Source organism: Mesoplodon bidens (genome assembly GCF_964165515.1).
Source record: "Mesoplodon bidens genome assembly, chromosome: 19".
Taxonomy (NCBI): domain Eukaryota; kingdom Metazoa; phylum Chordata; class Mammalia; order Artiodactyla; family Ziphiidae; genus Mesoplodon; species Mesoplodon bidens.
In genome coordinates, this window is record NC_138179.1 from 4,517,885 (window position 1) to 4,538,820 (window position 20,936).

Here is a 20,936-nt window from a genome sequence, read left to right on the forward strand (position 1 = left end):
CTGGCACTAACAGGGGCACCTGCCTCAGAGGAATTCAAGCATCACCCAATTTGGAAACTAAGGAAATGAGTCGTGCCTCTTTCAGGACCTTCCCTTACAGAGAAGGAAACCGAGGCAAAGAGCAGCGGCGGCAAACCGGTCCCGGCCCCACGAGGCTGGGGACAGGGAGAGAGGCCAGAGAGAGGCAGACCTTCCTCCGGACCCAGACGCCCAGCTCTCGTCATGTTCCTCCCTGAAGGCCCAGGAGAATCTGTTGCATTTCTTTAAGAGACAGGCCCTCATCCCTTTCTCTCTCTCCCTCTCTCTCTCTCTCTCTCTCTCTCTTTATTCCCTTGGCTTTTAAGCCCAGAAATTTTCACCAAAAGCAGGCACGTGCAAAAAGAAGCCACCTTTGTCACGACATGAAGCTCCCTCATCAAGCCACTGAGGTCTAAACTGGTTCCTAATTAATATTAACCCTCCAAATCAGAGTCATGCTCAGAAAACCTTGGATGAAGAGACACAGGGCGGGAGAGGAGTCTCCAATTTTCTTCTTACTTCATCTGGAAAATTAAGAGCACCGCTGATTTGAACAAGAAATCATCAAGGAAAGCAATCACAACTCCACACGGCCCGTAGCGCGATGGACTTGGATGTATAACCTGCCACTCTCGTGCCCTGAAATTAAAATGACTGTGGCAAGAATAGCAGTGATGGCCTGGCTTTGTCCCTCCTCCTTCATCCTCAGCAAACATAAAAACCCCAATGGAAGAGTCTGGAGGAGATCAGGCTAGAGATCTTCCTTAGCTGTCACAATAAACCAGCAGAAAACTGGTCGAAGACTCCACACCTCAGTCCACCAGATGCAGGCGTCCCCCAAGGCTCTTTACCTACAGGATAATGACGGGTGCAGCGAACACAGAGCACTGGAGGGGGAGGGGTGTCTGGAGACCCTCCACTCCAAACCCAACATTTATTTGCTGTTTCTGCATTAATTACAATAAACTGCTTCATAGCCTAGCAATCACTTAATGGAGCAGCAAATATGGCTTTTTCCCTATAATTAGTCAATGTAATCTACTACTAGTTCCCTCCTCCAGGCCACCCCTTTCCACCCTCTACATGCTAACACTCACACACACCCCATTCCCCCAGCCCAGGATCCACTTGAAATCATAATCCTGCTCTCCGTTTCCAGCAACTCCTGGCCGGCGGATTCCTCCTGACAGATATGAAGTGGAGGGGACGAATTTGGAAATGAGCAAAGAGAGGAGGACAGGCAAACTGCAGATGCCCTAAGATGCTGGGGGCTCTCCCATCCCCCGCAGCAGATTTGAGGGTCAGGGACCCAGCAGGCGATAGCTGGGACCCGTGGGCATTTCCTGGAGCACTGCCAAACGGACTCCCACTCACATGACTGAACCCACGGGCTTGTGGATCAAAACCTAATATTTCACGTCCCCAAGTAAAAGTTCTGTGAAAAGGTCACACACCCCCCATCCCAAGGTTCTCCCTCCCTCCCACCTGGCCTCATTCACAGCGGGGAGCCCGTCTTTCCCTGAAGTTATTCCTTCCTTCTAAGCATCCCCCAAACCTCTTCAACCACCCAGCCAGCGCTTCCAGGGACCACCGAGGGTCAGAGGAACAAGCCCACCTTCAGAGACTTGCTGACACCATCTAAGCTTCCTGACAAAGTAAAAGTACTGCCTTACGCTTGAAAATCCGGGTAGATTGCGGCTGCCAGCATCCCTTCCTTAAGATCTGCTTCTCTCCACTCAGCGCGCTAAGGACTTATCAGCTGACTTTTATTCTCATCTCCAGCAAGAAAAGAACACTTTGCATCTCCCTCAGTTTCAAGATACAAAAGAAAGAAAAAAAAATTCCCTGGTCATGAGGAAGAAATTAACATGTTCTGAGTGTCAACCACACACCAGGTGCCTTATCTACAGTGTCTCATTTCAGACCCACAACTCAACCATCCAGTTTTTTAGGTGCAGAATTGAAGCTCGGAAAAGTGTGGACACCTTTCTAAGGTCACAGAGTTAGTGCAGCGAGATTCAGACTAGGTCCCTGTGAGCCCGAAGGCCGTGCTCCTGTCAAAGCACAAGGCTCGTGTGTTACAGCACACGCGCTTGTCCGGACCCAAATCACATGCAATTCCACTCAAGTCGTGTATATTCATATATGAACACAATCCACGTGTGTGTGTCTATATGCTCTTTTGTAGTTCTCGAATATTACATTTTAAAAAGTAGGAAGGCAGAAGACTGCTGCCCTTAAAACAATTGTCCAACTACCAAGGCAGTCATTTTGCCAAACCTGCCATAGGACATCACCCTTCCTGACAACACGGGAACTCACATATCACAGCGCTGTGTGCCAGACACTGTCCTTAACACTTTAAATGTTAAGTCATGTAATCCTCACAACAACCCCACGAAGGCAACACTATCTCCATTTTACAGATGACAAAACTAAGGCACAGAATATTTAGATAACTTGCTCAAGATCACACAGCTGCTAAGGAGCAGAGGAAGGATTCAAACTCAGCCTAGTTCCAGAGCCCATGCTCTTAAACACTAAGCCATACCACCTCAAGAGAAAGGAATAAAAATAACAAAGTCAGTGATTCAGTGCACGGTGGGGGATGGAGTGAGATCAGGCCTCCATTTGGAGCTTTCTTCCCCATATTTTCAGCCCCAAACCTGTATGACCCCAACTCATTCCCAAGCTGGTCTCACGATTTCTCTAACATGAATAATTGTTCTATTCAAACTCTCCTGTCAGTACCTAAGACAAGAGCCCAGAAGGCCTGAGGAGCCGGTCTCTAGGCAGCTTTTAAAGCAACCCTGCACAGGGGGAGATGTTTGAGGATGTTTGAGTTCAAACCCCCAAAGCACTTCCCGACACTTGGGGGGTTTTGTCTCGATAGCCCTGAAAAATGGTCATTTCCCATAAGCACAATCAGTCCTTCTCCGGGGATGCCCGGGGGGTCTGATCATTCTCACTCCATCATCTCTTACAGCTTAGGGAAGAACTCAGGTGACTGTTTCCACGGTACCTTCTGCTTAATCCACTGGGGTCATGCTGAAGCGGGGCAGTGAGGAGAACTAACGCTGTGAATGCACAGGCTTTGAGCAAACAGGATGATGTGGCGATAAAGGCAATCACAACATGCTAACGTGGCAGCGAGCCAAACGCGAGCTGCCCAGGCAGGACTTGTGCTCAAAAGCACTTTAATAGAATTCTTTCAGCAAGTACAGCAGAAAAATTCATAATGAGGTTCCCCCTCCCCACTGCGTCAGTCAGGTTCTACAGTTGTGTGGATCCAGTGAAAAATCACTTTTAACAAGGATATGGGACACGTACGGACGTTAACCTGAACATCGTGTACTGCAGGGAAAAACAATGATCAAATCCGTGGATTTTTACTTTCAAAGTGATTTAAGTAAGGCATTCTGCCATAATCAGCTTTACTACCCCTATTAGCACAGGAAAACAAGTTCTGAACCTGGCTCCCTAGTGAAAAATGCAAAATTTGTATAATTAAAATTATACTTGTGAAATTCAAACACACTTTAATTTCCTAAGGGTCCCCTAATCAAGTCAGAAGTTCTTACTAAAACCAATTATCTGCTTTGAAAACAGAAGAGGAAACAGATACATGTAGCAGTCTTGTGGAGATTCACAGCCCGATCTTTTCCTAGGTTCAAGCATCCTAATTTGATCCTTTTTCCCCAGGTGAAAGAGACAATGAACCTACTGACTGGCTTTTATTAAGTGTTATGTGTGTAAGTTTAACCATTTTTGTTTGCCTTTAGCTACAAAAATGACATATTCGAGAGATATTCCAGAGGGAACTGAGTTGAAAGGAAAAAAACCAAAAAACAAAAACAGGCATGTGCCAATAAATACACACTGTATTTCCACCCACCCACCCCACTCCAGGTCCCATGTAGATTTTTTTTCTTAAAGATCTCAGAGCAGATTTTCAAACACTTGCCGATTACTCTTTAGAAGGCTCATGCCAACACCAGGATGAGGAATCAGATAGAGATTCCAGCCTCATTTCTGGAAGTGCCTGACAACCGGGTCAGGTACGCCCTCCCAAGGTCCTATCCAGTAAGGCAGCAAGACGCAGGCTCCCCACCTCCTTACCAGGTAATCTACCTGAAATGTCGTAGCTTTTCTTGAGTAACTGGAAATTCTTGCACAAGAGCAACATGGAAATACTCTCTAAGGCACTAAAATATTTAAGAAGCAGTTGTTGCAATGTTCCATCTATACCATCAATATGAAATGTTATCAGGCTAGGGCTTTAAAAAAAAAAAAAAAAAAAGCCATTGGCCAACAGGCCTTCTCTTCCTGCCTCCCTGGAATCCATCTCAGAGATGAGGATATTGACTTCTCACACTCTTGGCCCTGGTGCTCCAAGGCGGCCTCACCAGCCACCCACCCAGGCCCCAGCAGATGCTCAGAAGGTAAAACAAAATGCCTCCCGGTTGAAAACTTGACTTTTCAGTAAGTGGGAATACAGCCCTCGCCACACATGGCCTCTCGAGGGTAGAGAATACTGCAGCCACATGAGCAGGATTTGGGGTTACAACTTTCATTGGAAGACAGGAAACTCGAGTGCGTCGTGCACACACACACGTGTGCAGAAGGAGACACGCTCAGCAGAGGGCAAGTCCTGGGAACCGTTCTACCTCGCTGGACAGTTGCCCCCCTCCCACCGGAGCCGTCACCTCATTAATGTCACTCAGCATCACATTTTGCTACACTAGGTCTTTCTGCACTCTGTTCCCGCAGGCAGCCCGAAGCCGGCTCCGCTGCCATTGTAAACTTCAGCTCCTTGGGAAACTATCAAAAGCTTGAACTGGAGAAGAGAAAAAAAAAAACTTCCCGAGGGCCTCTCTGCTCACATTTTCCCCTCCTCCAGTTTCTTCTCTTTGGTGCTTTATTCAAAATCACTACACACACAAACCATACTCTGAAAGTCACTTACAACAGGCCGGCTTTAAAAAGAAAAAAAAAAAAAGCTAGCGATTGCAGGGGCCTGTCTATTTGCAATTGCCCAAAGAGAATAATTCATTTCGGTGGAGGATACAGATGAAGCCCTGCATACATTCCCACACCGTTTTCTGCCCTTCAAAACAATAAAAATGTAAAAACCCAGACGAAGGAAGGCCCGGGGTGGCATGAACAGACTCTCTTGACCCCCAAGGAATTTATTCTCCTGGATCTTCTAAAGCACTCCGTCCCCAGAATGAATCATCAAGACCATTTTATTAGATTTTTCTAAACCCTTGAAACTGTCACGTAATTGAAACAGAAACAGCAATTTAGAGCTCTGAATGGATTTCTTAAAAAGAAGACTCTGGGCTGGCCCAAGATCCCCTCCTTGGCCGCTGTTGTCCCTAACCTAAATTTAAGGCCCTTACGTACAAAACCCTATTTATCTTTAAAATCCTCCCCTGCCATAAAAGTTACACGTTCCCCTAATGCCTTAGATTTCAGGACATTTGGGTGAAACTCATCCCAGACAACAGGCTAAAACAAGAATCCATTAGGGGCTTCCCTGGTGGCGCAGTGGTTGAGAGTATGCCTGCTAATGCAGGGGACACGGGTTTGGGACCTGGTCTGGGAGGACCCCACATGCCTCAGAGCAGCTGGGCCCGTGAGCCACAGCTGCTGAGCCTGCGCGTCTGGAGCCTGTGCTCCGCGGCAACAGAGGCCGCGATAGTGAGAGGCCCGCGCACCGCGGTGAAGAGCGGCCCCCGCTTGCCGCAACTGGAGGGAGCCCTCACGCAGAAGCGAAGACCCAACACAGCCAAAAATAAATTTATTAATTAATTTAAAAAAAAAACATTAAAAAAAAAAAAAAAAAAACAAGAATCCATTAGCATTAAGTTGCCTGTCACAGCCAGTGACAAATACACCCCTAATGCCTTAGATTTCAGGACATTTGGGTGAAACTCATCGCAGACAACAGGCTAAAGCAAGAATCCATTAGCATTAAGTTGCCTGTCACAGCCAGTGACAAATACATGAATGTGGTGCTTTCAGGGCAGTCATTGGTGGAACCACCCCCAGGCAGATAAAGACCAGGGGACTGGGAGACAGAAGGCTCACAGGGACACCTCTCACACAGCGGTGTCTTGGCTGTCCCCCGGCTGCTCCTCAGGACTCCACTCTCAGGAACAGCAAAAACAGGCATCAGATGCAGAAAAGGAAATGCATGCCCAATGCCCATGGAGTATCCCCAAGATAAAGGATGCTCCCTTCGAGAGCCAGGACCCCAGGCGGAGACTGAGCCACTGACACAGAATTTCCCAAATCTCCACGTGCTGTTCTATCCATCACCCCTAGAAAGGGCCCACAGTACCAATCAACCCATGAGCTACTAGGTAAGGGCCTGTTACAATCTGGGCAGTGCCGTCTCTGGGGACAGTAACGGATGCCTACACTGGACCCTCGACGTGCAGATATCACCCTAGGCCCTTCATATGTGTTAACCTACTTAATTCCCTGAACAATTCTAGGATGTAGGAAATATTAAAATCCTCATTTTACAGATGAAGAAACGCAGGCACAAAACCATTAAGTGATTTGTCTAAAACTCTGTAGCTAGTAAGTGGCATTTAACTGTGCTAAACAGGTTCTTAAAAAATAGGCAATAGAAACTAACTTGAAACTTCCTGGCCAGAGGAGAACAAACGCTACTCCTCAGCCTGAGCGTTTTATAACAGTCAGGCAAAGCGCAAGAACCTAAAATCTACCCACTCGGGTTGGATGCAGTGGGGCTGACTGGTTAGGAGGGCAAAGGGACTTGGGATTCAGACAGACTTCAGACCAAAGGCCAAGCCTGACCCTTACTAGTTCTGTGGCCCTAGGAAAGCTTCTTATTCCCCTCGGACTCAGTTTCCCCATCTGTCAAATGGAGAGAATACCAACTAATGCCAAGGACTGTTGTAAGGACTAAATTAGAGATTAAGCAGATAGAGGCTTATATGGTTCCTTGAACATATACTGAAACACAATATGTGACAGTCATTATTCTGAGTTTAAGACTTTTCTTTTTGATTATTCAAATAAAATAAAGAAGTACCCTCCCTAAGAATAACTTCCCAGAGAGTTGGGAGCTTGATGCTATCTACCCTTGAAGGAGAGGGTGAAAAGGGACACCTTGCTGTATTTGGGAGCCAAATACTGTCCCAACTGGACCAACCATCCTCAGCTGCTACTCCAATGTACTACGGGGGGCTCGGGCCCAAGACCCCGCCTGTTCACACCTCTCACACCGCACGGAAGGCAGAGGTCCTGATTCCAAAACCTCACGTCCCGCACACTAGGCAGCCACTCACCCAAGGTGACCCCAAGCAGATACTACCTATGAAATCACAGGTCAGGATGCTCTGAGCCACAGAGCAGCCGTTGGTGTCATACAATCTGTGATTTCCAAACCTCAATGTCTACACACGGTAAGGTCAAGATCACAAGTACAAAACTCTGGAATTCTGTCTATATCACGGTCCCTTGTTAAGGAGGCAAAAAGGAGAGGAGGGGAGAAGGCGGAAACAGGAGAATGATAGAGCTCCCTGTAGCTGCCACACGCCCCACACATCAGGGGTGGTATCCGCCCAGAACATCACTCCTAAGAAAGGGTCGAAAGAACACAGTATGAATTATGCTTAAGGCACAAGTCCAGGGCGGGAAGTTCTCCATGAAACGGCACAGCTACAGTCCTAACAGGGACCCAGCTTCTACATTGGTCCAGAAGAGCTCAGCACATGGTATGGAGCAGCTCCATGGTCCTGCACACACACAACAGGTTCCCCAGCGCCTGCCCCACAAAGCACAGCCGCATCTGCTTGGCCTGGCATTCAAGGCCTTCCACGAGCTGGCCCAGCCTGCCAAGGAGGCCCCATCCTAGAGCTCCCAGCAGTACACACCCTTTCCTGCAGCTGCAGGTGCCGACCTCCTGACCTCCTGGCCCCCAGTAGGAAGAACTGCATTCCTGCCATTCTCCCTCCCTACCTGTTCTTCAGAATCTGGGGCAAAAACCACCTCCCCCAAGGGGCTATCTTCACTCCTCCTTCTTCGAAATGCTGTTCTGACCTCTCTTACCGTGCTTATTGCATCCTCTCCTGTAGCACGGGCAGGACCCCGTCCTTCCAACCTAGAGGTAAGACCCCTGAAGATAAGCACCGTGTCTCCTTTGTCATCCTGCGTTCATTCTATCTAAATGGAGGTCACAGTGTGCAAAAGAGCACGACTAAAAGCTGAGGGTTATTTTTTAATTAGTAAAATATGCTTGTGCCTTTATTGCCCAGTAGAGGCAATAAGGCATGAACCTAAGGAACTATAAAACCCAGAACAAAGCCCCTAACACAGAGGTTGGTCCCCGGTGCTGGGCAGAGACTGAGAAATAATTACTGAACACTGAATGTAGCATCTGAATGTATTAAAGACATGGCCAGTGCCCACCCCCGTCACTCTTACCCTGCTGAGGTTCTCACACCGGCCGGTGTGTTGTATACTTTGCTCACCGCTTCTCTGCCCCATCAGAGTGAAAGCCCCACAAGGGCAGGGCCTTTGTCTTATTCTCCACACCATCCCCAGAACCATACACAAGTGTCTGGCACATGGCAGGTGCTCAGTAACGTTTGGTGAATAAACGAATGAATGAGTGAGTGCCCTGCACAATACCTAATGGATGTATCAGTACAGTTTTTGCTAATTTATTATTGTTGGAAGGGCCATAACCAAAGAAAAGGTGAAGTGCTGTGAAAATCCAGAGAAAGAAGTATTACGTCCAAGAAGCAGGGACAGCTTCGTGGAAAAGGTAACGCCTAACTCGGGCTTTGGAAGAGGGGTCTGTTTTGTACAGTAGAGAGAAGGAAAGGCAGCGCAGATGGGGACCCACAAAAGGGCAGCTCTTCAGAGAAGGCGGAACACTCAGGTTCTAAGCAGCAAAAGGTTAGATGAGTTGGGGAAGAGGTTGGAAGGAGACCCCCATACAGATCTTAAAGGACCTTGCCTCCCAGGCTAAGTTTAAAGTTTGTTCAGTGGGCATTGGGAAGCCAAGGAGGGTTTCCTAAATCCCCTCGAAAGTGGGTGCACACATAGACAGTGAGCAAGTACAAACAATGAAAGGAGCTCTTAGTAAATGAACACACCAGATCAAACAAGAGGGCAGAAATGAGGAGCCCCATCTGTGTTTTGTGTTCTCGGGGCTCTTGGCCGGAGAACGTTCGGGGTTTAAAAATACAAAATAGGACAAAAAGAATGGATGCCGCCTCAAGAGGCACCCAGGAGGGTCAGCTGATTCCTCAGAGCATTCCTCCTTCTCCTTCCCCGGAGGGGCACAGGGGTCTCACCTGTCCGCCAAAATCACCTGACATAGAACACAGGCCCTCCAGCATCCGCGTGGACTGACCTTAACACTGAAACGAAAGCATGTGAGGAGAGGCAAAAACCCAGGGAAAGGACATTTGTAGGAGAAGGTGCCCTCCCCGCCCCACCCCCGAGCGGACACCTGCTGCTACCGGGAAGGAAGGAAGCAGCCAGGCTCCCCGAAAAGAAAGAAGCTAAGCCACTAATCCCCCCGAGGCCCTCGCTGCTGCGGACGAGGGCTGCAGACACCCCACCACATCCCTGCTGGTGACAGAAACCCACCGGCAGGTCGGTTAACTGTGGCTGCCCAGATGACAGCTGCACATCACCCACGATCTGCAAGACACTAGGAGGACCCGACCCACAGCAGCAGGGGAGGCCAGATGTCGAAAACTCACCCCTCGCCCTTGAGAAGCTGCCAAGAAACTGCTCCCCCGGAACAGGACATGGGCGCGTGAAACACCCAGGCTGCACTGAACCCATCTGGAGAGCCTTCCAGGGGGCAGGAAAACCCGGCTTCTAGCTCAACCTTGCCACAACTTAGCTATGTGGCCTGTGGCAATCGACATAACTCCCCTGAGCGTCAACTGCCTCCCCTGTGAAAAAGGCAGGCTGGATTCCACGCACTCATTTAACAAACAGTTACCAAATGCCAACCATCAGCAGCCCCCTGCCGTCAGGGGGCTTACATTCCAATGAAGAATTTTCTTAGGGCCTTTGCACCATCATGTTTTTTTTATTCTACAAAAATAAGTCTATAATAATAGTATCAGCAGACCTTTGCCGGGTGCTACTTGGTGCCAGGCTCCCGGCAAAGACTTCTGCATTCCTCTTGAAAACAGCTCCAGGGACTTCCCTGGTGGTCCAGTGGCTAAGACTCTGCACTCCCAATGCAGGGGGCCCGGGTTCGATCCCTGGTCAGGGAACTAGATCCCACATGCCTGCCGCAACTAAGAAGCCCACATGCCGCAACTAAACATGCTGCAACGATGATCCCGCGTGCCGCAACTGAGACGCAGCACAGCCTAACTAACTAAATAAATATTTTTGAAAAAAGAAAACAGCTCCATGTGGGGTGCTCCACGATCCCAGTTTTAAAGGGGGAGGAAACTGAGGCTTGGCGGGCCCGAGGTGATTTGCCCAGGGTCACCCGGCCGTGACCAAAGGCAACTGGAGATAGGTTGAACAAATGAGATCTCTCTTGATAAACAGATAAGGTTCTGGCCTCGAAAAATGAAGGAGGAAAATGGTAATCAGGGGAGTGGGGAATGCTTTATTATACATGAGGATAATTAGGGCAGATGGTGAGTTACGCCCAGACTCACTCTTGCCCCAAGATGCTAGGCTGTCTCTTGGTTTCTCCACACAAGAAAAAGAACCCAAGAGCTTGAGCAAAATTCTTCCAGGTAGCCAACACTTCTGCCCAAAAAGACCGACAAAAGGATATGACATGATTGATCCCAATCATCCCCGTTTCTCCAACGGCTCAAATTAAGTCATCTTTTTAGAGTAGCAAGACCGCTTTAATCTTTAAAGATAGAGGGGAGGGAAACTCTTACATATTTTACCAGATGAAGTCACCATCCGGAGAAATAGAAAGATACAGAACAGACCTATCTTCTTCTGACCAAAATGTACTTCACTAATTAACGGCCACTAGTCTCCAAAGAGCTTCCCCTCGACTAGTTAATAATGCCCATTACACTTCACTTGAGATGTGAACATTTCTGTCACAAAGAGGGAGAGATGAACTGCAGGATTCAAAACCCTTCCTTGGGCTGCTCATTAAAATTCTCGTCAAAACTGATTTTTATTTATGTGATACATTAAAGAATATTATGACAATCCTAATATGAAATCTGTTCTTCGCTGCCGCGGATTTTCTTTTGTATTCAGTTACAGTTTCTTTCCACCAGTCTTGTTTTAACACCTCCATGGAATATTTCTCTGGCAAGTGTTAGCACGGAGGGAGGGCCAGAGAGCAGGGAAATGAATCTTAACTGAGAGACACGTTGACGCATCATTGACAAGCTCTTCACCCAGTCCCGGAGGAGAGGCACAGCTCACCTTGCCACTAAGACCCTAACGCAAACGCACACAAGTTTTACTGGAGACAAACAATAAATAAACAAGGCTTGAGTTAACGTTCGACTCTTCTGCCAGCTGGGTTTTGGCCTCCAACACTCCCTTCAGTCTGAAATCCCCCTGGTCGGACTCAAATTCTATCGGAAAATAACCGTTGACAAGGAAGACGCTCTCTCCACACCCTGCCCCAGTTCCCAACCACCACACCCCGTCCTCAACCCCAGAACCCTCTGACAGATGCTCTGAGGGCTAGGATGTTGAGACACACCAGTGTCACACAGTGGTATGACATCACAAGGGTTGGGCGAATCACCCAACCGTGGAACTTCGAGGTCCGGAGGTGCCGGCTGTGGTTCCATTCCGCACAGCCTGGTGACCGCTCAGAGCCACTCCACCTGCATACCTCTCAGGGCCCCCGCAGGACAAATGCCGGGAGAGGGCCCAGTTCTGGGGCCAGGTTACACCACTTCTCAACCCAGCTGTGCCTTGGTTTCCTCATTCAGAAAATGGAGATAATACTAGCACCCACCTCACAGGGCAGAGGTGAAGACTGAGGGGGTGAATACACATCATGTCCCTACCACAGTGCCTGGCACACAAACTCAATTAACATTGTCATTATTACTAGACCTCTCACAGGATTAGTGTGAGGGCCTCCCAAAAATAACAAGAAAAACATTAGGTAACTAGACCAGAATGGAAAAGAATACGAAAAAGAATACATATATATGTACACACACACACACGTACAACTGAATCACTTTGCTGTACACCAGAAACTAACGCAGCACTGTAACTCAACTGTACTTCAATAAAAGAAATTAAAAAAACTAAAACAGCAGATCCCACATATGGTATTACCATAGGCTAGCTCTTTTTTTAGGCACTTTACCTTTCTTAATTTATTTACTTCTCACCAAAACTCAATGAGAAACTGAGATGTGAGGAAGTTAAATGATTTGCCCAAATTCACAGTTAACAAGTGGCACAGCTGGGATCCAAACACAGGCTGTTAGGCTTGAAAACAACAACAACGGTGATTAAACCAACAATAATGATGCTGGTGAGGATGAGGATGATAAGTCTCAAGGCCCCGACCCTGTGCCAGGCTCTTTTACTCTTCACGACCCCCTTCTGAGGGCGTTACTGTCATCACTCCCATTTTACAGATGAGCAAACTGAGGGTAGATGATTTCTCAGTGTTGCAGGACCTGGGATTCAGATGGAGATAGTGGACAGGAAAGTTCCTTGTAAAGTAACGTGTCATAAAAAGTAAAGTATTGTTACGAAATTCCTAGAATTCCATGGAAAGATGTCCTTCCCCAACTGGTTTGATGTTAGCTCACATCCAAAAGTCTGATAACTCACCTAAGCCAACCCAGACTCCAGGGGTGGGGGTGGGGGTGGGGGCACACTTTGACAAGTTTGAGAAATATTGCCTCATTTTTAAGTTCAATGCATCAGTGAAAAGCCAAATGCCAGAGTATATTAAAATAAAATATTGTCTGTCCTCCTGGTTTTTAAAAAAATGGGGGGTTGGGGAGGAGCAGCAAAGGAGAGGAGAAAACAGGTCAAACCCATGGTTTGACCAAGTCAGGGATTTTTCCAGTTTCCCTCTAGGGTAATCTGATCCGAGTTCCCGGTGATCAAATGACTAACCTGGAAATTTGAAGATTCACATTTATGGAAGAAACAGCAATTCTTCCAAACTGAGGAAACACTGCTAATCCTGGAAGCCTTCTGAAATGTCAAGGATCACACACAGTTTGGAAAGCAACCTTTAAACACTTAATACGGTCCCAAAGTTTGTGCTCAGTACAGAAATAATCTAACCTCTTTGGTTCATTAATTCCTATTATTTGCTTAAGCTTTAGGGAAAAAAATGCCTAAAGAAAATATTTCACTATTTTTGTTTAGAGATTTGTGTTTCCTTCTAAAGAGGGAAGGGGAAGGGAGGGGAAGGGAAGGGGAAGGGAAGACATGGAAGAAAGAGGAAGGGAGAGGGCTGCCCTGGTGGCGCAGTGGTTGAGAGTCCGCCTGCCGATGCAGGGGACACGGGTTCGAGCCCTGGTCCGGGAAGACCCCACATGCCACGGAGCGGCTGGGCCCGTGAGCCATGGCCGCTGAGCCTGCGCGTCCGGAGCCTGTGCTCCGCAACGGGAGAGGCCACAGCAGTGAGAGGCCACAGCAGTGAGAGGCCCACGTACCGCAAAAAAAAAAAAAAAAAAAGAAAAAAGAGGGGGGAGAGAGAGAGGGAAGGAGGGAGGAAGGAAGGAGGGAATCGCATGGCAGGCTCCAACCTGAAATTCTCAAAATACCATCCACAACAGCCAACTATTTCTTCATTAATGTACAGAACCATTCCTTCCTTTGCAGCTGAAAGGTTCCACTTCTGGGAGACCATGCTTAAAGAAATAAACTGAATTTGCTAAAACCACAGCACTATCCCTTTATGACCTACAGTCAAACGCTTCACCTTTTCCCCTTTCCCTTAAAAGAGTGCCAAGACCACAAGATGCAGAAAAAGTATTTCTTCCGATATTACCCGGGGAAGAAAAAAGTATAATTTAAAAGTGCAAATGTAGCGGGGAAGCCATAGGCCCTTTAAATTTCACCTTAAGCTTTATGCAGCTGTGATATTGTGGCCACACCTGGCAAGCTCAGTGAACATTATGTTAACTACACACTTGGGAAAAGGTGAAGGCCTATCTCAAGCCTTTCAGCAAGCCTTGTAGTACCACTCCTACAAAGGGACAACGTTTCCAGCACTTCTCCGCCCAGGCACCAGCACCTGCACCAATGAGTAGCACTGCGGGCTTCAAGTGTGCCCAGATTTACCCAACCTACCTGAAACCAATACATCCAAACGCTTCCTGTCAGATTGAGGGCCTCATGGGTCTACAAAGTTGCTTTTCCAAGAAAGGACAAGCTGTTTACTTAAACTCTATTGCCCTCCATAAACTCTAAGTCGTAAGACCTCAGAAGAGTACCCTCCAACAAAGAATCACGAGGAAATGTCCAACTTTTCCTGATATGATCTCAGCGATGCTTAAAAAATAAATAGAACACTTGCATAAATATTGCAACAGATGGAGCTATGTCCTCCCAGGAAGGATCGGGCTTGCCCCTACCCCCAGCGGGATGCTCAGAACCCACCTGGGGACAGCTGACTTGCAGACGCACGGTTATTTCACAGAGCGCCCGCCCTGGCCTCTCCACAGCCAGGTGCCGATACCCTGAAGAAACGGTGTGCACCAGGTTTCAACGCTTCCTTGTCACTGCTCTGCTGGAAACTTGAAATCTTTGGCAACCACCTCGGAGTGCTAAAATCCTATTACTGATTCTCCTACTTACCTTGGGTTGCGCTCGACGAGGAAATGCAACTTTGGGGTCAATCTGGGGAAAAAATGCAAAAGCAGGAGTCAGCTGCATGACTCCGAGGGGAGAAAAACAATTCTGACTAATCACCTAGTTATTAATCACTCATTTCTCAGGCTTTTAACCCAGCTTTTAGTAACTTCTCAGGCAACTTAAAAGCTTCCTTAAAGTTTGATCTAAACTGCAACAGTCTCTCCCAAAATGTAACAAACGTAGTGCGCCTTTCTGAAACATCCCACCATGAATTTCAATGTGTAATGCTGTAATACACCAGATCTCATGTGTTCTTATTTAGGCAAGGGCTTTGCTTGCATTAGGGCTTCATGCATCTAATTTGCAATGCACGGCTGGCAGAAAAGATGAGAACATCATCACTGAAAAAAAAAAAATCATAACCTGAAATTTACATGGAAGACCCTTCCAGCAGCGCGTAACTGGATGGTAGTTCTCCTCCTCAATGATAACTAAACAACACAGGTGGGGAGGGGATTCCAAAAATTGTTTAAGTCAACAACGTCCAAAAAACTCCCCATCAACATGCAACACCATGCTCTGCTTGAATTAATTCACTCATCTTGGCAAAAGTAAAATTACCTAAGATGAATCAAAAGGATAGTTTGTTCTGTAGTTATACCTCAAAAGAAAGCAGGTGTCAAAAAAACTACAGAGCCTGAGTGGGTTCTTAACAATAATAATAATAAATTTGAATAAATGGAAATATCGGAGAGAAATGCACCTGGATTTTCAAAATCACAGGGGGTAAAAATCTATGAGCAACCTAAACCCATATTAGAAAAGTAAGGCCGCTATGGGGAGAGGATAAAAACAAACAAAAAAAATTACTGAAAAAAAGCGGTCAGAATCCAGTGCAACATTTAGGATATTCCCCCTACCCCAGCCCCAGTCTGAAAGGAAAAACCACCAGTACACCAGATCAGACATCCGCAGATCTGAATCAGGGACTGGCTTTAAAACTCTGAACAATTCCCACAGAAGCATTTGAGTGTAATAGGCTGATTTGAGGGGGGAAAAGTTGTTGGACAGAAAATATGGGTAAGAAAAGAATGAAAAAATCTTCCCATTGTTAGTTTTCATTAGATTTCTAAATGTCACAAATCTCTGGGTAAAATTCAACACAGAGCGTGGCATGAATACAGCTACAAGTTATTTATTTATCCGCTTTGGCTTTCATATTAAAATTTTCCCCTTTTAAAATGTAAATCTCAACCTTGTTTTCAGTTCTGCCATGGGGGGCGGGGGCGGGGAGAGTAATGCTTTGGGAAAAAGCACAGAGGAGGGGGAAAGTCACACCAGAGCTAACTCTGTTCCCAGACTTAACAGCCCCTAGGACCTAACCAGTAAGACATAAAGATTTACCACTTTTATTAAGGTAGTTTAAAGACCTCATAAAAGTCTGCAGCGTGTTTTCCACCTTTAAACATCACCTGAGAAATGAGAGATTACTTTGCAAAAACTAAAACAGACAAAAATCTCTGATCTAGGAAACTACCCTTTCATGGAGATTAACATTACCACAGCTACAGGTATATTCAGCACAGACTAGGAGCTGTCGACAGGAGAAATACAACAGGTGTGGATTTTCCATTCTGTTGACCAAACGTAAGACAGATATGTCTTTTCATAAACACTCTCCCAAAGTTATTATTATTTTTTTTTAGCTGATCAGCACACAACTGTAATAATAAGTCACCTTGTTTGTGGGGTAAAAGGTGAGGAACATGTCAGAGGTGAGGGAAAGGCCAGGAGCCAGAGGAGAGCAGGGAGAAGTAAAGAAAGCAGGGCGCTAAAAAATTCTATATAATCTAAAGTTACAAAACTCGAAGCCAATTCAGAACTCCTGTATAGGGTATTGCGGTAACAGCGTGTTATACCACAAGGAGAGATCTTCCGTGGGCCAAGTGTACACGCTGAGATCTTAAAAGGAGAGGACGAGTCAAGAGAAGTAAGGCAAATCCCAACCTTTTGTACATCCCTGTCAACTGTTTTTTAAAAACGAACGAAAAAGAAAACTACCAAAAATGAAACATTAGTTAGTTAAGTACAACTCTACTTACTGTAGCTACAAATCCTCTAGGAAAAGACTAGGGTACTATTTTGGATGTGAATGGCCGTTACCTAAACAAAGCTTTTAAGGTAACAGTAAACAAGATCCTCGTTTCCATGTCAATAAACCAACCGCTTCTGCCTCCGGCACTGAACGTTGAAACAAAGTCAAAAGCTAGGTTATACTAAATAATAGTGACCACAACATGTCTACAAACAATTAGTGAGGGAAAACTGCAGGCGCTGCACCTGATACTGAGGGAGATGACCCACCAGACACCATAGAAATCAAATACTATAATACTTCTCCCACCCGGGGTGGACACAGGGGTGAATAATAAATTCCCGAATTTGCCTTGAAATATCTTTCCTCTTTAATTTTACTAGCTTTTTGAACCGTCTAGCCAAGAAGTCAAAGAGATAAAAATTCTTCAGACATCCGTTATCACCCTGCAAACGACTGGGCCCTGAAATTAAATGATCAGAAAGTGCAAGAAGGCTGGGCCACAAGCCAGGTCAAGTTCAGTGCAATTAATAAAACAGCTTAAAGTGTGGGCCTTTTATTTTGGGGGGGGGGGGGTAGGAGGCGTGCACCTGACCTCTGATCAGAGAAAAAGAGTAAATTTGCAAAATCAATTCAAGGGCACCAAAGGTGGCCAGGTTCTTGTCTTCTCTGTCGTTCAGTGTTAAAGCCAAAAGGGGCAAGAGAAGATCACTTGTTCCGCTCCTTTATTTTACAGAAGAGGAAACTGAGGCCTAGAGGCAGGGAAGAACTTGCCCAAGCGCACGGGCAGCTGGGCCTAGAGCAAGATTCCCCACCCCCACTCCTACGCCGGCCCCCATCCCACTCACCCACCACAGAGAGGTGAAGTCCCCAGCAGCCCAGCACTGCATCCCAAAGTCATCTCCGGGCCCCTGCCTTAAGGCGGATGAATAAAAACCGTGGGGATATTCTAGTAGACAAGGAAGGCAGGAGAGCCACAATAAAATGCTATGAACTCCGCTTCCTCTCCCCCATTAAATGTATTATTATACACTGATACTTTCTTCCCTTCCTCTTCTGACCTTAGAGACTTTTATCCCCTCAACAATGGACTTTAAAACCTTCTAATGCTGTAAAAGTACCCACACTCAAAGGATCTGAAAAAGAAAAGAAAAAACAAACAAACAAACAAAAAAAAACCACTTTGAAACCCAAGACCTTATCAGCCTTAGATTTCACACCATGTGGAGTCACCCACTGGATGCCCAGCTTGGATCTGGGAGGTATCCTTCCCTTCTCAAACCACATTCAAATCCGAAGCGCCCAAGAGGAACCTGTTGCCTGGACTGTGATTAGCGCCCCCTCACCTCCTCCCGTCCCCACTCCCCCTCGGCCCCCAGTCCCCCTCGGCCCCCTGTCCCCCTTGGCCATGAAGCAAGCTGTGCCTCCTAAGAGCCGATTCCCACAGCCACAGTTGGTAACGCGGGCTGGGCTCGGCTGACAAAGAAAAGTTGCCTCTGATCGGTGGTGGAGTTTCTTCGCAGGGTCCTTTGGCCCGGAAGATAGCCTCTCCCCAAGCCAACCCCTCCCCCAAGCCTAGGGCTGGCAGCATCTGGGGCTGCAGTGGGACAGGCTCTAAAAAGAAAAGCCCAAATCCAGCCTTTGCGGCAAACTTTAGGAGCGACTTGCAACCTCTGCTTCAAAGTACCCAGTTCTCAGCACAGAAGCAAAAGAAGACACTGTCTCTTTAAATTGGGCTGTCAATGCCCAGATCGGTCCTGAAAAGGGGCAAACAACAACAACAAGGAAAAGCAACCTACCGTCTTGGAATCTAACTCGTGGTGGGGCTGACCTAATACTTTATCTACACTTGCTGGGTCTGCGAACGTGACGAAACCGAAGCCTCTGAAATGAGACAAAGAGGGAGAAAAACAAACAAGAAAATGTGACACCATCGAGAGCAACAAGGAGCGAGCCCTAATGCAGAACGGAGAGCAAAGTTGCCCCCGCTCACCCCCACTCCCCACCCTCCCCACCCCCTCCTGCCTACAGACCTCGGCCTCGCAAGGAAACGCATCAAGGTTAATGGGGGAAGTGGAACGGGGGCAGGGCGGGTGGAGGTAACTTGGAGAACGCTGGTGTCTCCACTCTTTCGCCACCTCAGTTTCTCTCCTCCTCCTCCCCTTCCCTTTCTTTAACGCTTTGTTTTATTCCGAAGAAACCCAGGCACTGAGAGGAGATCCAACCAGCTTTCTCAAGGGGCTTAAGAGTTCGGGGAGTTGGGAGTGCGGGGGAAGCACACATTAAAAAAAAAAAAAAAAAAAAAAAAACAACTATGTAGAAAGTGAATGAAGCTGAATGTCATTTGAAACACGAGAAAAAGAAGAGACGGGAAAATGACTTAAAGCGGAGATGTGGGCATCTGTGTATCCAGAATTCAGCCCCAATTAACAATAACCCTTGGGGTTAATGGTGGAGGGGGGAGGATGGAGCGACGTTCGAAACCAGCCACATGCCTGAGCCCCATTCTAAATCCGCTTAGCTACTTCCGAAGACACCTCCAAAAATAACACTTAAACTTTGTTCTAAAATAAAGACAAAATCCAGAAGGGAATGCTTTACCTGGAGCGTTTCGTAGTGGGATCTCTCATGACCATACATTCTCTAATTTCTCCAAATTTGCTAAAATAGTCTCTAAGGCTATCTGTAGAGAGAGAAAGAGAGAGATTGGGGGCGGGGGGGAGAAGGTGTGGAAAAAAAAAAAGCAATGCAAATTTTGATCAAGGACAAAAACCAAAAGTAGTTTTCTGTTGTTATTCTGGGTTTTTTTTTTTTTTTTTTTTTTTGCACACGCGGGGGAAATTCGGCAACAGAGGTCGCGTAGAGGGCTCGGAAAGGATTTGCTATTTAAAAAAATAACCTTGCACAGGAGAAGTGGGGAGCCAATGGCGAGGGGGGGGGGCTCCTACACCGGGATAACAAAGAGCAATAAAGAAGCCAAGAAGGGGGGGACCCAGGCGTCCCCCCCTCCCTCCCTTACCTGGTGAGGTCTGCCAGCTCAGTCCACCGATAAACATTTTACTAGAGGGAGAAAACATAACAGAAGTGAGCACCGATGTCAGATCGGCCATTTTGACGTGTAACTTACAAAAGCTAAAAGGAAAGCGGGGAGGGGGGGGAGCGAGCGAGCGAGAGCCCGGAGGTGGGGTGGGGGAGAAGGTGACGGCGAAATGCAATCCAAAGGTGTGTAACTTCCACGGGGGGGGGGGGGGGGCGCGCGGGAGGGGGGGGGCGCGGGAGATGCCCGGCTCCGCGCACCGCCGTCCCCGCCGCTGCAAGGAGAGCTAGCCCGAGGCGGCGCGGTGGGCAGCGGCTGGAAACTTACCCGGGGTCGTGCTGGGAGTCGTTGGCGCTGCCCGAGGTGCCTTGGCTCCCATTTGCCTCCATATCTGAGCCCCCCCGCCCCCCCACCCCCAAAAAACCGAGCCCCACAGCGATCGGAGCGGAGCGGCGGCCGGCTCCGAGCCCCGAGATCTCCCGCTCCCTCCTCCCCCTCCTCCTCCCCCCCGCCCGGGCTCCTCCGAATCTCTCTAAGAGCGGCGGAGCCGGGGCAGCGGCGAGAGCCGTCACACGTGGGCTCGGCTTAGCTCAGCCCCGCTGCTCGCACACCCCCCGTCCCCGCCCCCCCCCGGCCCATCCCCACCTCTCCCCCTCCTCCTCCCCACCCCCATCCCCTCCTCCTCCTCCCCCTCCTCCGCGGCGCACGTGGGGCGGAGTTCTAGAACGTCGTGTAACCAATGCCGGTGACGTCACGCACCCCGGTGCGGCCCCCGCCTGCCCGCGCGCGCACACTCTGCCCCCCGCTGCCCGACCCACGGGGGCGGTGCGCGAACCCCGCGGCCCGAGGAGCCCCGCCTCCGGGCGGGCCGAGCCAAGGGGAGCGCACCCCGACTTCCCTGGATCACATGGGCTGCGGGGGGCGGGTGGATCGGGGGAGGGGGAGGCGCGGGGAGCTCGCCGCGGCTCCTCACTGGGGCAGGGGAGAAGATGC

At 48.1% G+C, this 20,936-nt stretch overlaps 1 protein-coding gene across 3 annotated transcripts in view; it reads right to left on the bottom strand.

The window, feature by feature from the left end:
- Positions 1 to 20,339, bottom strand: part of MSI2 (musashi RNA binding protein 2) — a 394,222-nt gene extending 373,883 nt beyond the window's left edge. For all 3 annotated transcript variants that reach the window (XM_081220215.1, XM_081220214.1, XM_081220213.1), the window contains exons 1-5: positions 20,271 to 20,339; positions 19,926 to 19,966; positions 19,508 to 19,589; positions 18,706 to 18,790; positions 14,815 to 14,856 (exon numbers count right to left, since the gene is read on the bottom strand). In XM_081220215.1, coding sequence (XP_081076341.1) covers positions 14,815 to 14,856; positions 18,706 to 18,790; positions 19,508 to 19,589; positions 19,926 to 19,966; positions 20,271 to 20,332 — 312 coding nt within the window. In that variant the 5' untranslated portion in view covers positions 20,333 to 20,339. The remainder of the gene's footprint in view (positions 1 to 14,814; positions 14,857 to 18,705; positions 18,791 to 19,507; positions 19,590 to 19,925; positions 19,967 to 20,270) is intronic.
- Between the last annotated feature and the right edge of the window lie 597 nt (positions 20,340 to 20,936).